We start from the raw sequence: 14,366 nt of genomic DNA on the forward strand, positions 1-14,366 counted from the left end.
AATAAAGTAAGCACTAAGTGTTTTTTGATTAGGTGAATTAGAGCATAAATCAATCATCACAATTTATATGGTAATTAATTCAGACCAAAGCAGAGGATTATGAAACCAAAACATGAAATAATTTAGAAGAGTCTTCTCAGAGATTAACTTTGATTCCAATGGCTTGTTTAAATTCATGATTTTGTGGTTCCAAGATGTCATAGAAAACTTGTTTTTTGTCGAAATGGTCTCTAATGCAAAATAAATCTTCAATGGAATAGTTATCGTTTTTCCCAGTCCAAATAGTCAGGCTGTACCTGCATTAAAATAAAACAGAATTTTATAGTCAAAAGTAAAAGATAAGAAACAGTGATGAGGAATTCCAATAAGCCTATAAAAATAGTTACTCTCATTTATCTTTAACCCAAATTCACACAGACAAAAAAATTAATTAGCAGTGCTGGAACATATAGTTCCTGTTTCATTCCTTCATGAACATCAAAATCACATTGCTATCATCTAAATTAGGTAACTGCTATATCTGAATTACAGGAATGTGAAATGGCTTTGGAAACCCAGACTGGTAACACTGAAAATGGGCCAAATTTTGGACAAAAAAACTGAAAAGATCGTATTGCTGATTAAGGAATCTGTTCCCTACACAAAACCTACAGCTATAACTTGGGTTTTTTTCAGTAGGCTGGGTTGAGTCAAAGGCATGACTGCAGGGTCTGTGAAGAGACACAAATGTCACCGGCATTACCAACATTCATATTCCCTTACAAGTGGTCCCACTTTCCCTTCTGGGGGGGGGGGGTTGTATGAGATATAAGAATGCCAAGAGATGTCACTAAGGATGCCAAACAGAATAAATTTAGATCCATTTCTGGGTGTTAAAAAAACAATAATAATATATGCAGATTTATTATGGATGTTAAAAATATACTCAGAATTTTAATGTTATTTAAATTGTATATTTTTATTTCTTCCAGTAGACATTACTTCTATTACAATACTCCTATTGCATCAGAGCCTAAGAAAATGCAAAGCTGCTAGGTAGTTTCACACTTATTTTCCCCACGAACATTTCAGAATGTAGGGAAAAAGATCCCCAAAGCACTTCTTCTACTAATTATAAGAAATAGTCTAACCAAGGTATGTGTTCTTGCTATGTTGACACATCCCTTGTCCTTAAGGATTGTGACACCATTCTAGAAATGTACTTTGAATTTTATTCCACAGCAGCATTATGTAGCAAACCAAAAAGAAAATTTAAGCTACAGATGAGGACACACACACACACAAACACAGACACACAAAAACACAGACACACACGCACATGAGAATTACTTTAAGATCCATATTTTTACAACTTACCAAGACTGAATGGAAAGAATTTAGAAATCTGGATAGATTAATAATTAGTAAAGAAATTGAATCAGCAATTAAAAATCTCACAATGAAGAAAAACCCAGAACCAGATGGCTTCACTGGTGAATTTTCCAAACATGTAAAGAATTAACACCAATTCTTCTCCAACTCTTCCAAATAACTGAAGAGCAAGGAACAAGCCCAAATTTATTTTACAAGACCAGCATTATCCTGATACCAAATCCAGAAAGGACACTACTAATAAAGAAAACTGTAAGTCAATATCTCCGATGAATACAAATGAAAAAATTCTCAATAAAATACTACCAAACTGAAATCTGCAGCACAAAAGAATCATTCAGTATGATCAAGTGGGATTTTTCCCTGTGATACAAAGAGTTCAATACACACAAATCAACCAATGTTATATGTCACATTTAATAGAATGAAAGAAAAGAATCATATAATCATTTTAGTAGGTGAAGAAAAAGCATCTGACAAAGTTCAATATCCACTCATGAAAAAACTCGATAAATCAGGCTCAGAAGGAACATATCTCAACATAATAAAGGCCATATATGACAAGTCTACAGATAACACCAAACGCAATGATGATAGGATGAAAGCTTTTCTTTTAAGATCAGGAACAAGACTAGGGTCCTCACTCTCACCACTCTTATTCAACATAGTACTGAAAGTCCTAGCTACAGCAATGAGGCAAGAAAAAGAAATAAAAAGTATAAGAATTAGAAAGAAGTCAAATTGCCTCTATTTGCAGATGACATGATTTTGTACATAGATTTTGTACAAAGACTCGACCAAAAACCTGTTCCATCTAATCAATGAATTCAGTAAAGTTGCAGGATATAAAATTAATGTACAAAAATCAGTAGCATTTCTATACACTAAAAGTGAAATTTCTGAAAAAGAAATAAATTTATCTCATTTATAAGAGCATCAAAAACACTAAAAGACATGGGAATAAACTTAACCGAGACGTAAAAGATGTTTATGCTAAAAATTATAGACACTGATGAAACAAATCAAAGAAGACATAAATAAAGGAAAAGTATCCTGTCTTCATGTATTGGAAGAATTAATATTAAAATGTCAATACTACCAAAAGACTCAATGCAATCCCTATTAAGATTCCAATGGCTTTCTTTACAGAAGTAGAAAAAAACCTCTCCTAAAATTTATATGGAACCACAAAAGACCCCGAATAGCCAAAGAAATCTTAATAAAGAAGAACAAAGCAGGAGGCATCATACTTCCTGATTTCAAGTTACACTACACAGCAACAGTCATCAAAACAGTGTGTTAGTGGCATAAAAACAATAGACAAATAGAACAGGATCAAGAGCCAAGAAATAAACCCAAGCATATATGGTCAACTAATATTTGACAAGGGAGCCAAGATTACTCAATGGAGAAAAAAGTCTCTTCAATAAGTGGTGGTAGGATAATTGCATAGTCACATGTAAAAGAATGAAACTGAACCTGTATCTTACATCAGTCACAAAAATTAACTTGAAACGGATTAAAGAATTAAATGTAGGATCTGAAACCATTAAACTCCAAGAAGAAAACATAGGAATAAAACTCCTTGACATGGGTCTTTGTAACGATTTTTTGGATATGACACCTAAAGCACAAGCAACAAAATAAAAAATAATCAAGTGGGACTAAATCAAACTAAAAGGCACAGCAAAAGAAACCATCAACAAAGTGAAAAGACAACCTCTGGAATGGGAATGAGAAAAAATATTTGCAAACCACATATCAGATAAGGGGTTAATATCCAAGATACATAAAGAACTCAGAGCAAAAAAACTAACACTAATAAATTATTATTATTTTTTAAAGATTTTATTTATTTATTTGACAGAGAGAGAGACAGCCAGCGAGAGAGGGAACACAAGCGGGGGAGGGGGAGAGGAAGAAGCAGGCTCCCAGCGGAGGAGCCTGATGTGGGGCTTGATCCCAGCACTCTGGGACCACGCCCTGAGCTGAAGGCAGCCGCTTAAGGACTGAGCCACCCGGGAGCCCCTACACTAATAAATTATTAACAAAAAAACAAATAACCCATTTTAAAAATGGGCAAAGGACCTAAATAGACATTTTTGCAAAGAAGATATATGAAAGGCCAACAAGTACATAAAAAGATGCTCAACATCATCAGTCATTATGGAAATGTGAATCTAAACCACCATGAGATATCACTTCACGCATGTTAGAATGGCCATCATCAACAACACAAGAGATAACAAATGCTGGTGTGGATGTTAAGAAAAGGGAATCCTTGTGCGATGTTTGTGGGATTATAAATTGGTATGGCCACTACAGAAAACAGTATGGAGGATCCTCAAAACTACCATATGATCCAGCAATTCTACTTCTGGGAATTTATCCAAAGGAAACAAAAACATTAACTTGAAAAAATATCTACACCCTCATGTTCAGAGAAGCATTGTTTACAACAGCCAAGACATGGAAGCAACCTAAGTGCCCATCAGTGGATGAACAGATAAAAAAGTTGTGGTATATACATATATACAATGTAGTATTATTCAGCCATTAAAAAATGAAGAAACCTTACCATTTGCAACAGCATGGATAGGCCTTGAAGGGATTAGCTAAGTAAAATAAGTCAGACGGAAAAAGACAATACTGTACAATCTCACTTATATGTAGAATCTAAAAGGAAAAAAAACCCCTCATAAACAAAGAGATTTAGACTTGCAGTTTCCAATGGTAGAGGGTGATGAGAGATAAACGGAGGAAGGTGGTCAAAGGTACAAACTTAGTTATAAGATAAATAAGTACTAAGGGTGTAATGTACAACATGATGACTAGAGCTAACACTGCTATATGACTACATAGGAAAGTTTTTTAGAGAGTAAATCCTAAGAGTTCTCATCACAAGGAGAAATTTTTTCCCCTTTTCCTTTTCTTCTTTCTTTTTATTGTATTTATATGGGAAGATGGAGGTTAGCTGAACCTACAGTGGTAATCATTTCACAATATATATAAATCTAACCATGATGCTGTATACCTTAAACTTGTATAGTGATGGGGCACCTGACTGGCACAGTCAGGTGTCAGATGCTTGGTTTTGGCTCAGATCATGATCTCAGGGTCATGGAATCAAGCCCCACATCGGGCTCCATGCTCAGCATGGAGTCTGCTTAGGACTCTTTCTCCCTCTCCCTCTACCCCTCCCTCCGGGTCTCTCTCTCTCTCTTTCTAATAATAAATAAAACATAAAAGAAGACTTATACAGTGATGTAATTTCATTTATTTCTCAATAAAACAAAAAATAATACTTAAAAAAAACCTGTATTTTTTTTTCTAAAATGGCATCCTTATTACTTTATTTGAATGCCATGGTGACAGACCTTATAAAAAACACAGATATGAATTTAGGTTTAAAAAAGAGCTTTCCACTGTTACTCTGCCTCTTTTAATCCTCCCTCTATTATATTTAAAGTCAAATAGGAAAAAAAAATTGCCTCAGGGTACCTTAAATTGTATTTATTCAAATCAATTCTCAGGTATCATTTTCTAAGCCCTTTTTATTGTGAAATATACATAGGAAAAATGCATAAAACATAAATATGCATTTTAACAAATTACTATAAAATGAACTCCAGTGTAACCAAAACACAAATCAAGAAGTAGAGTACCGCCAGTACACTGGGAGGTACCTGTATGTCACTCTGTGATCACAACCTTTCCTCTACCCTGGAGTTCTCACAACCTTGACCTTTGTGGTAGCCATATTCTTACTCTTCTTTATTTACTACCTATATATCCATCCCTAACCAGTATAGTTTAATTTTTGCCTGTTAATTTTATAAAATGGAATCATATGGTATATAACATTTTTTTGGTCTTGCTTCTTATTTAAAAAAAGACTTTATTTATCTATTTGGGAGAGGGAGAGAAAGAGAGAGAGAGCACGAGTTGAGGGAGGGGCAGAGGGAGAAGTGGACTCTCCGCTGAGCAGGGAGCCTGATGCATGGCTTGATCCCAGAACTCAAGATCATGACCTGAGATGAAGGTCAGAGCATGTAAAGAACTGAAGAGAATTTGCCCATGTCTGTAGATGACAGAGAAATCCTACCAAAGGTATTTCTAGATGAGGGGCACATTCTACCTAAACACTCTGCAACAGTGCGAATGGCATCCCTGAGCTACAAGTGGAAGCTTTCGTGAATAAGGTTTGGTCCCATGAATCTATGAAGATAAGGAAAGGGTTAACACAGAAAAGCCATAGTTGTGGGTATCAGACTATTCCTGTGGAAACTCAAAATTTAAAATTTAAGCAATAGATCAAAGATTTTACTTAGAGGGTTGCCTGGGTGGCTCAGTCAGTTAAGCATCTGCCTTTGGCTCAGGTCATGATCTCGGGTCCTGGGACTGAGCCCCACATTGGGCTCCCTGCTCAGCAGGGAGTCTGCTTCTCCCTCTGCCTCTCCCTCTGTTCTCTCTCTCTCTCAAATAAAAAAATTAAAAAAAAAAAAAAGATCTTACGTAGAGATACTACAGTGCCTACCTCCATTGACTGGGAAAAGTTAAAGGCTAAACAAACTCACATATAAGACCCTCCAGGTCAGGTGCCTGGGTGGCTCAGTCAGTTGAGTGTCTGCCTTTGGTTCAGTCATGATCCCAGGGTCCTGGGATCGAGTCCCCACATCAAGCAGGGTGCCTGCTTCTCCCTCTGCCTCTCTCTCTCTCTGTGTGTCTCTCATGAATCAATCAATCAATCAATCTTAAAAATAAAAAAAGACTCTCTAGGTCATAAAGCACAGTCTTGGTCCCTCTCCAATATGCACTTTGGGCAAGTAGTCTGTCCAGAAAAAAAAAAATGACTTTCTTTAAAGTACAGTAATCAAAATCAGCAGAGGTTTTATATAACAGAGTACAAGAAAATATAAGGATAAACAAATGGCAGATGGAGAAATAAAAACTTCATCTTTAAAAAACTATCAGATAGTGGAAATATATATAAAACTTAATGCCACAAGGCAGATGAAAGCCATGACCAACATTTTTTACATGATGCAGTAGCTTCTCTGAAGAAAGAGCACAAAGCAGAGGTATGAGCTCATGGAAGGGGATGCAAGACAATATAAAAGACATGATGAAACATTAATTGGCAGATTTGAGGAAAGAAATAAATACTATTACAGAAATAAAGTGAAATCTGAAGATATACGAGGGAAAACAGACATTGCTGAAAATATTGTAAGGGATATAGAAGACAGATCATAAAATCATGAAAAATAAAGTCCAAATAGATAGAAAGGAAAGAAAGACTAAAGAGAAAAAACAGATACCAGAGACCGGCAACAGAAATCTAAATATTCATAGCTGGAATCCCAGAAAGAGAGAAGATAGTTTACAAATAAAATAGAACAAGTATTTTAAAATATAACTCACAGCAACATTCCAGAAAAGAACATTTGAATCTATATACTGAAAACATCCCTTGCTACATTCAGTTGTCCTCCCCAAAACCCCCGGGCTAAATCAAGACACTTATAAGGGCAAAAAGAAAATCAGGCTGGCTTCACACTTTTCCACACAGTAGAATGCAGAGGAACAATGTATTCAAAATCCTCAAGGAAAGGCACTGTGAGCTAGGAATTTTATAGCCAGCCAATTTATCACTGAATACAACAAAACTGGACAATAAAAGACAATAAGTCAACTAAAGTTAGCTGAAAGGGGTGAAGAAATACACAAATTTTATTACTGCTCACAGAAAGAAGTTAACAGGTACCTGTAAAGAAGCAGATTAAGCATACTTTGTGAAATCACAGTAATAAATAATCAATAGAAAAAACGAACCTCCCAAATTATAATTAAAAATACAAAACAAAGAAAACAGCTGCAGTGAACTGTTTTCAAAGCTATGCAGATAACAAGTATACTGGTTCAAAAAAATGACAGAAACAAGATCAAACAAGACCAACATCTCTGTCTTATAAATAAATGTAAATAAATTAAACTCTCCTTTTAAAAGACTGTTAGATTAAATTAATGGGAGTCAGGTAAGTCTAGTAAGAAATTCACAACACAGAAGGGGAGAAGGCTAGAAAGAACCCTAAGGGGTTGGGTTGAAATTGGAAGTATCAATATGAACCCAAGGGCTTTGTATATGTATATATACACAGACAGAAATGGTTATAGATGTATATATTTGCGTGTGTGTGTATGGATGGATAGGTGTGTGTCTGTACACATACACAGACTGTAATCACACATAGACACACACACACAAGCATTTACCAGCTCTGTCCCCTAAAATGTCCTAGAAGAAATAACACTTTAGTAGCAATGATCATATTAAACTCCCAGATTTCACTTCCAAAATACCATCCACCACTATCATCAGGCAAGCATCCTTAAAGAAGTGGCCAATTTGAGAACTGGGACAGGGAAAGTACTTGCGTCTCCTAAGAACGCAAGCATGAAATCTGTCATGAGGAAATAACGAACTGATCCATGTTGAGAACATCTTTCATAACAAAAGCCCTGTCATCTTTAAGACTGTCAAGTATATGAGATAGGGAAAGACTGAGGGCCTATTCCAGACTGATTGAGAATGATGAGACATGAAAACTAAATGCAGTGCATGTTCTTGGAGAGTTTCTTGGACCACAAGGAAAAAAGCAGCATTTTTTGAATGGTTGTTAAAATCTGGAATAGTTCCACAGTCTCATGCTTTTTGGTGGGGTCTTTATCTGATTTTGGAATCAAGGTAATGCTGGCCTACATAGAAAGAGTTTGGAAGTTTTCCTTCCATCCTGATTTTTTGAAACAGCTTCAGCAGAATAGGTATTAATTCTTCTTTAAATGTTTGGTAGAATTCCCCTAGGAAGCCATCCAGCCCTGGACTCTTGTTTGTTGGAGAGATTTTTGATTACTGCTTCAATTTCCTTGCTGGTTATGGGTCTGTTCAGGTTTTCTATTTCTACCTGTTTCAGCTTTGATAGTTGATAAGTCTCTAGAAATGCATCCTATTCTTCCAGATTGCCTAATTTGTTGGCATATAGATGCTCATAGTTTGTTCTTATAATTGTTTCTATTTCTTCGGTGTTGGTTGTAATCTCTCTCATTCATGATTTTATTTATTTGGGTCCTTTCTCTTTTCTTTTTGATAAGTCTGGCCAGGGGTTTATCAATCTCATTAATTCTTTCAAAGAACCAGCTCCTAGTTTTGTTGATCTGTTCTATTGTTCTTTTGGTTTCTAGTTCATTGATTTCTGCTCTAATCTTTATTATTTCTCTTCTCCTGCTGGGTTTAGGCTTTATTTGGTGTCCTTTCTCCAAATCCTTTAGATGTAAGGTTAGCTTGTGTATTTGAGACCTTTCTTGTTTCTTGAGAAAGGCTTGTATATACGTCCCTCTTAGGACCACCTTTGCTGCATCCAAAAGGTTTTGAACAGTTGTGTTTTCATTTTCACTTGTTTCCATGATTTTTTTAAATTCTTGGAATTAAAATAATTAAAATTCTTTTTTAATTTCCTGGTTGACCCATTCATTCTTTAGTAGGATGCTCTTTAGCCTCCATGTATTTGAGTTCTTTCCAAATTTCCTCTTGTGATTGAGTTCCAGTTTCAAAGCATTGTAGTCCAAAAATATGCAGGGAATGATCCTAATCTTTTGGTACTAGTTAAGAACTAATTTGTGATCCAGGATGTGATCTATTCTGGAGGATGTTCCATGTGCATTCAAGAAAAATGTGTATTTTGTTGCTTTAGGATAGAATGTTCTGAATATATCTGTGAAGTCCATCTGGTCCAGTGTGTCATTCAAAGACTGTGTTTCCTTGTTGATCTTCTGTTTAGATGATCTGCCCATTGCAGTGAGTGGGGTGTTTAAGTCCCCTACTATTATTGTATTATTATCAATGTGTTTCTTTAATTTTATTATTAATCGGCTTATACAATTGGCTGCTCCCATGTTAGGGGCATAAATATTTATAATTGTTAGATCTTCTTGTTGGATAGACCCTTTAATTATGATATACTGTCCTTCCTCATCTCTTATTAACAGTCTTTGGTTTAAAATCTAACTTATCTGATATAAGGATTGCCACCCTAGCTTTCTTTTGATGTCCATTGACATGATAAATGGTTTTCCACCCCCTTAACTTTCAATCTGGAGGTGTCTTTGGAGATGGCATATCAACGGGTCTTGCTTTTTTATCCAATCTGATACCCTGTGTCTTTTGATTGGGGCATTTAGCCCATTTATATTCAGAGTAACTATTAAAAGATATGAATTTAGTGCCATTGTATTACCTGTAAAGTCACTGTTTCTGTATATTGTCTCTGTTCCTTTCCAGTCTGTTACTTTTGGGCTCTCTCTTTGCTTACAGGATCCTTTTTAATATTTCTTGTAGGGCTGCTTTGGTGATGGCAAATTCTTTTAGTTTCTGTTTGTCCTGGAAGCTTTTTATCACTCCTATTTTGAATGACATCGTAGCTGGATAAAGTATTCTTGGCTGCATATTTTTCTCATTTAGCACCCTGAATATATCATGCCAGTCCTTTCTCGCCCACCAGGTCTCTGTGGATAGGTCTGCTGCCAATCTAATCTTTCTACCCTTGTAGGTTACAGACCTCTTGTCCTGAGCTGCTTTCAGGATTTTCTCTGTTTCTGATATTTGCAAGTTTCACTATTATATGTCGGAGTGTTGACCTATTTTTATGGATTTTGAGGGGGGGGTTCTCTGTGCCACCTGGATTTTGATGCCTGTATCCTTCCCCAGATTAGGTAAGTTCTCCATTATAATTTGCTCTGATATACCTTCTGCCCCTCTCTCTCTTTCCTCTTCTTCTGGAATCTCAATTGTTCTAATATTGTTTCATTTTATGGTATCATTTATCTCTCGAATTCTCCCCTTGTGATCTAGTAGTTGTTTCTCTCTCTTTATCTCAGCCTTTTTTCTCCACCATTTTGTCTCTATATCACTAATTCTCTCTTCTGCCTCATTTATCCTAGCAGTTAGAGCCTCCACTTTTGATTACATCTCATTAATAGCCTTTTTTATTTTGACTTGATTAGATTTTAGTTCTTTAATTTTCCAGAAAGGGAATCTCTAATGTCTTATATGCTTTTTTCAAGCCCAGCTAGTATCTTTATAATCATTATTCTGAACTTAGTTCCAACATCTTACTTATGTCCACACTGATTAGGTCCCTGACAGTCAGTACCGCCTCTTGTTCTCTTTTTTGAAGTGAGTTTTTCTGTCTTGTCGTTCTTGCAGAAAGTGGTCACTTTTCTCTTTGTAGAGTTGCATCTATTCTTCTCTTAGATCTCTGGTTGAGTTCATAGGTGTTCAGAATGATCTGATAGCTATCTAGCTGAGTTCCTGGGACCATACGAAACTAAGGTCTCCTACTTCTCTGCCATCTTGGACTCCTCATTGACAATGAATTTAGGTTAAAAAAAATCATTCAATAGGACAAGAAGATCTTTTAATAATAAACTTATAATTCTTCGTTAAGGTAAAATTGATATGAATATGCACCAAATAACATATCATGAACATTTCAAAAAGCAAAAACTATGCAGGTAGAAGAGGAAACAAAAACATCTTAACAGCCAGAAACTTTAATTCTCTTAGTGTCCATAAGAGAGCAAATGGCCAAAAAATTAAAGATGACATTTTGCACACATGCAGAATGGCACACTTTAAGATTATTTATTATAGCATTGTGTGTAATATCAAATATTAGAAACATTCTTTATGTTTACCAATAGGAAGCTCATTAAATACCATATTATAGTACATACATAAGTATGATGCACCTAGAAAGGAAGCTTACCTTGGAAAGAGTCCCAAGATGTACTGCTAAGTAAAAGGGGGGGGGGAAGCAAAGAACAGAACAGAAGGAAGCTATATGCTACCTCTGCTTTAAAAAGGAGGGGAAAATAAGAACCTATATTTGTATTCACTCTTACCTGAATAAAGAAACTACTAACTGTGGTTACCTAAGAAACTAACAACTGTGGTTAGTGAGATTGGGCAGGACTGGATAGATGGGAAAGAGGGTTTTCACAGTATAACTCTCTGTTCTTTGGTTTTTGAACCAGGTGAATGTATTAGTTACACAACGAATTACATTAAAAATATTTTTTAAAGTAAGCAAAAATTAAGGCATAAAAGAATTAAATTACATAACCAGTAATGTACATTAATGTGTTATAAACTAGTAGTTTTACTCCAATATTAATTTTCCTTTCTTACACAACAAATCCCTGAATTCTAACTAGACACAAGATTGTACAGAATAACAGCAACATTTCCCAGCTTCACTAGCATCTAGGTATAGGCAAATGACTAAGTTATAGCAAATGAGTTGTAAGAGTGATGAGGGAACAGAAGGCAAGCTGAGAACAAAGCAGAAACTGACACCCCACGAACCCCCCCCCCCACCATGGGATATATGTGACATTCCTCAGGCACTCCTGGCTGCCCTAAAGGACAAAGAAATAGTTAACCTATAGATACCACAATCCTGCAAGACCTAAGTCTCCCTCAGTTTGCAAATGTCTTAGAAGTTTACAAGAACAAAGCATTTCTATCAACCTAGGTTCCATGGGGCGCCTGGGTATCACAGTCATTAAGCGTCTGCCTTCCGCTCAGGTCGTGATCCCGGCGTTCCGGGATCGAGTCCCACATCTGGCTCCTCCACTGGGAGCCTGCTTCTTCCTCTCCCACTCCCCTGCTGTGTTCCCTCTCTCGCTGGCTGTCTCTCTGTCACATAAATAAAAATAAAATCTTTAAAAAAAATAAATAAATAACCTAGGTTCCAGAAGGGAATGTAAATACAACTAAATGTCTTACAACCTGCAGACCATAGACAGAAACTTCTAGGAATCCAGGAAGTTCCCAACTATCTTTATGTTAATGCCTTACTAGAGGGGTAAACAACCTTAACTTGACAATGGCCAGGCCTCTGGTATCCTGTGAGTCCTCTTTAAGATATTAAAGTATTTTCTCAACCTCCCTTTTTCCTCACCTTCCCCCAACGCCATAGTATATAATTAGCCACCCCTCACAACCCGGGGCAGCAGCTCTTTCTGCCCACGGGTCCTGTCCCCGTTCTTTAATAAACGACCATTTTGCACCAAGGGATCTCAAGACCCACTGAACCTCACCTATATTCCACAACCTCATCAAGAGGAGAGAAGGTGTGAAACTTAGTCACGCCCTTGAAGGGAAGAGACATGCCATGAACTTCTCTTTTTTCCCTCCTTAGTACTGATGGAATTTTTGAATATGGGTGAGGTTTGGTGGGATAAGTTTTGGAGCTGACAACCAAGAAAGAATTCTTGAGACATCTTTGGTGCAAAATGGTGGTTTTATTAAAGAACAGAGATAGGACCCATGGGCAGAAAGAGCTGCCGCACCAGCGTTGTGAGGGGTAGCTGATTATATACTTGGGAGCTGGGGGGAGGTAAGGAAAAGAGAGGTTTTCAAAAGAATTTTCAAATGCTAAAGAGGACCTAAAGGATACCGGAGGCCTTGCCATTGTCAAGTTAAGGTTGTTTTTCCCTCTAATAAGACATTAACATTAACACAGTTGGGAGCTTCCTGGAGGAACATTATATTCTGCCTACTCAAGTATTTGTGAATGGGCTGCAGATTCTAAGGACATTTAATTTTATCTGCATTTCCTTCTGGAAGTTAGATTATTGATAAAAATGCTTTTTTTCTTGTAAATCACTAAGTCATTTGTAAACTGAGGGAGACTCCTGTCTTGTAGGACTATAATCTCTATAAGTTAACCATTTGTTTTTCCTTCCCTTAGCTTTAGGGCAGCTAGGAGTGCCTGAGGAATGTCACACATATCCCATGAGGTGGGGGGGACGGGGTTTGTGGGAGTCAGCTTGTGTTTTGTCCTCAGCTAGCTTTCTGCTCCCTCATCACCACCAACTGAAACTCAGATGTGGCAGTAATCAATCTGACCATATGGATGAAGGCAACATTCTAAGGAAAGCAAAGCATCAATATAAAAGCATTCTGGGTCCTTGACTTGTGGAGGCATGAAATCAGCCCTGAATTATTTGTGCTTTGCCAGCTATGTGAGAGAGAACTAGACTTGTTTAAGCTATTGTTAATTTAGGTTTCTATTATAACAGCTAAACTATATCCTCATATAATACATGAACTTATACAAATATCTATATATTAAGCCCTTAATAAAATCTACGAAGTAAAATAAGATGTTATCTGATTACAGTACAATAAACCTAGAAACTATTAACAAACCCAAAATTTAAAAAAAAATAGATACATAAAAAATTTCCCTTAAAACAACTTTTGAGGAAAAACTCACAAATGTATAATACTTACAAACTGACAATAATGAAAACCTACACAAAAGAAACAATGGGACACTGCTAGAGCAGTGGTCAGAGAAAAAAAGAATAGTCTTAAATACTTGTATTAATAAACATAAATATGTTAATAAATATAAAAATGAAAGTAAATAAAGCATCCAACTCAAGAAATTATAAGAAGCTATATAAAACATAATTTTAAAAGATAAAAGATATTAGTGAATTGTTAATCAAGAACATGAATAAATCTAAGAGTTGGTTCTTAAAAAAAAAAGAGAGAGAGAGAGAGAGATAAATCCATTATCTAGTTTTATCAAGAAACAAGAGGAAAAGCTCAAATAAATAAAATAAGGAAATAAAGACATAGAAGTGTAGGGGCCAAGAACAGGCCAACCCAAGATGGACCATTTTGGCACAAACATTATTTTGAGTAAAAAAACAAACAAAACCCCAGCAGATACAGGAAAATCTCTTTACATCCCCCTCAACAGCCAGCTTGTACCATGAAGAGAGCTATTAAGAGAAATTGCTCTTAACCTAAGCAACTTACCTACATAATAGGGCAACACTTGTTTTCCAAATATCTCTCACCTTCCTGCTAATGGTCTTTCTCCCCTTTGTATCCTTAGACCAGACCTTCCTACTCAGCT

The 14,366-nt window shown here is 36.2% G+C and overlaps 1 protein-coding gene across 2 annotated transcripts in view; it reads right to left on the reverse strand.

Annotated features, from left to right (window-relative positions):
* Positions 1–12: 12 nt before the first annotated feature.
* The window catches only part of FAM151B (family with sequence similarity 151 member B), a 37,186-nt gene continuing 22,832 nt past the window's right edge, over positions 13–14,366 (reverse strand). For both annotated transcript variants that reach the window (XM_040622137.1, XM_040622136.1), the window contains exon 6: positions 13–296. In XM_040622137.1, the coding sequence (XP_040478071.1) occupies positions 137–296 (160 nt within the window). In that variant the 3' untranslated portion in view covers positions 13–136. The remainder of the gene's footprint in view (positions 297–14,366) is intronic.

This window comes from Ursus maritimus, unplaced genomic scaffold (assembly GCF_017311325.1).
Source record: "Ursus maritimus isolate PB19 unplaced genomic scaffold, ASM1731132v1 scaffold_5, whole genome shotgun sequence".
In the NCBI taxonomy this organism is placed as follows: domain Eukaryota; kingdom Metazoa; phylum Chordata; class Mammalia; order Carnivora; family Ursidae; genus Ursus; species Ursus maritimus.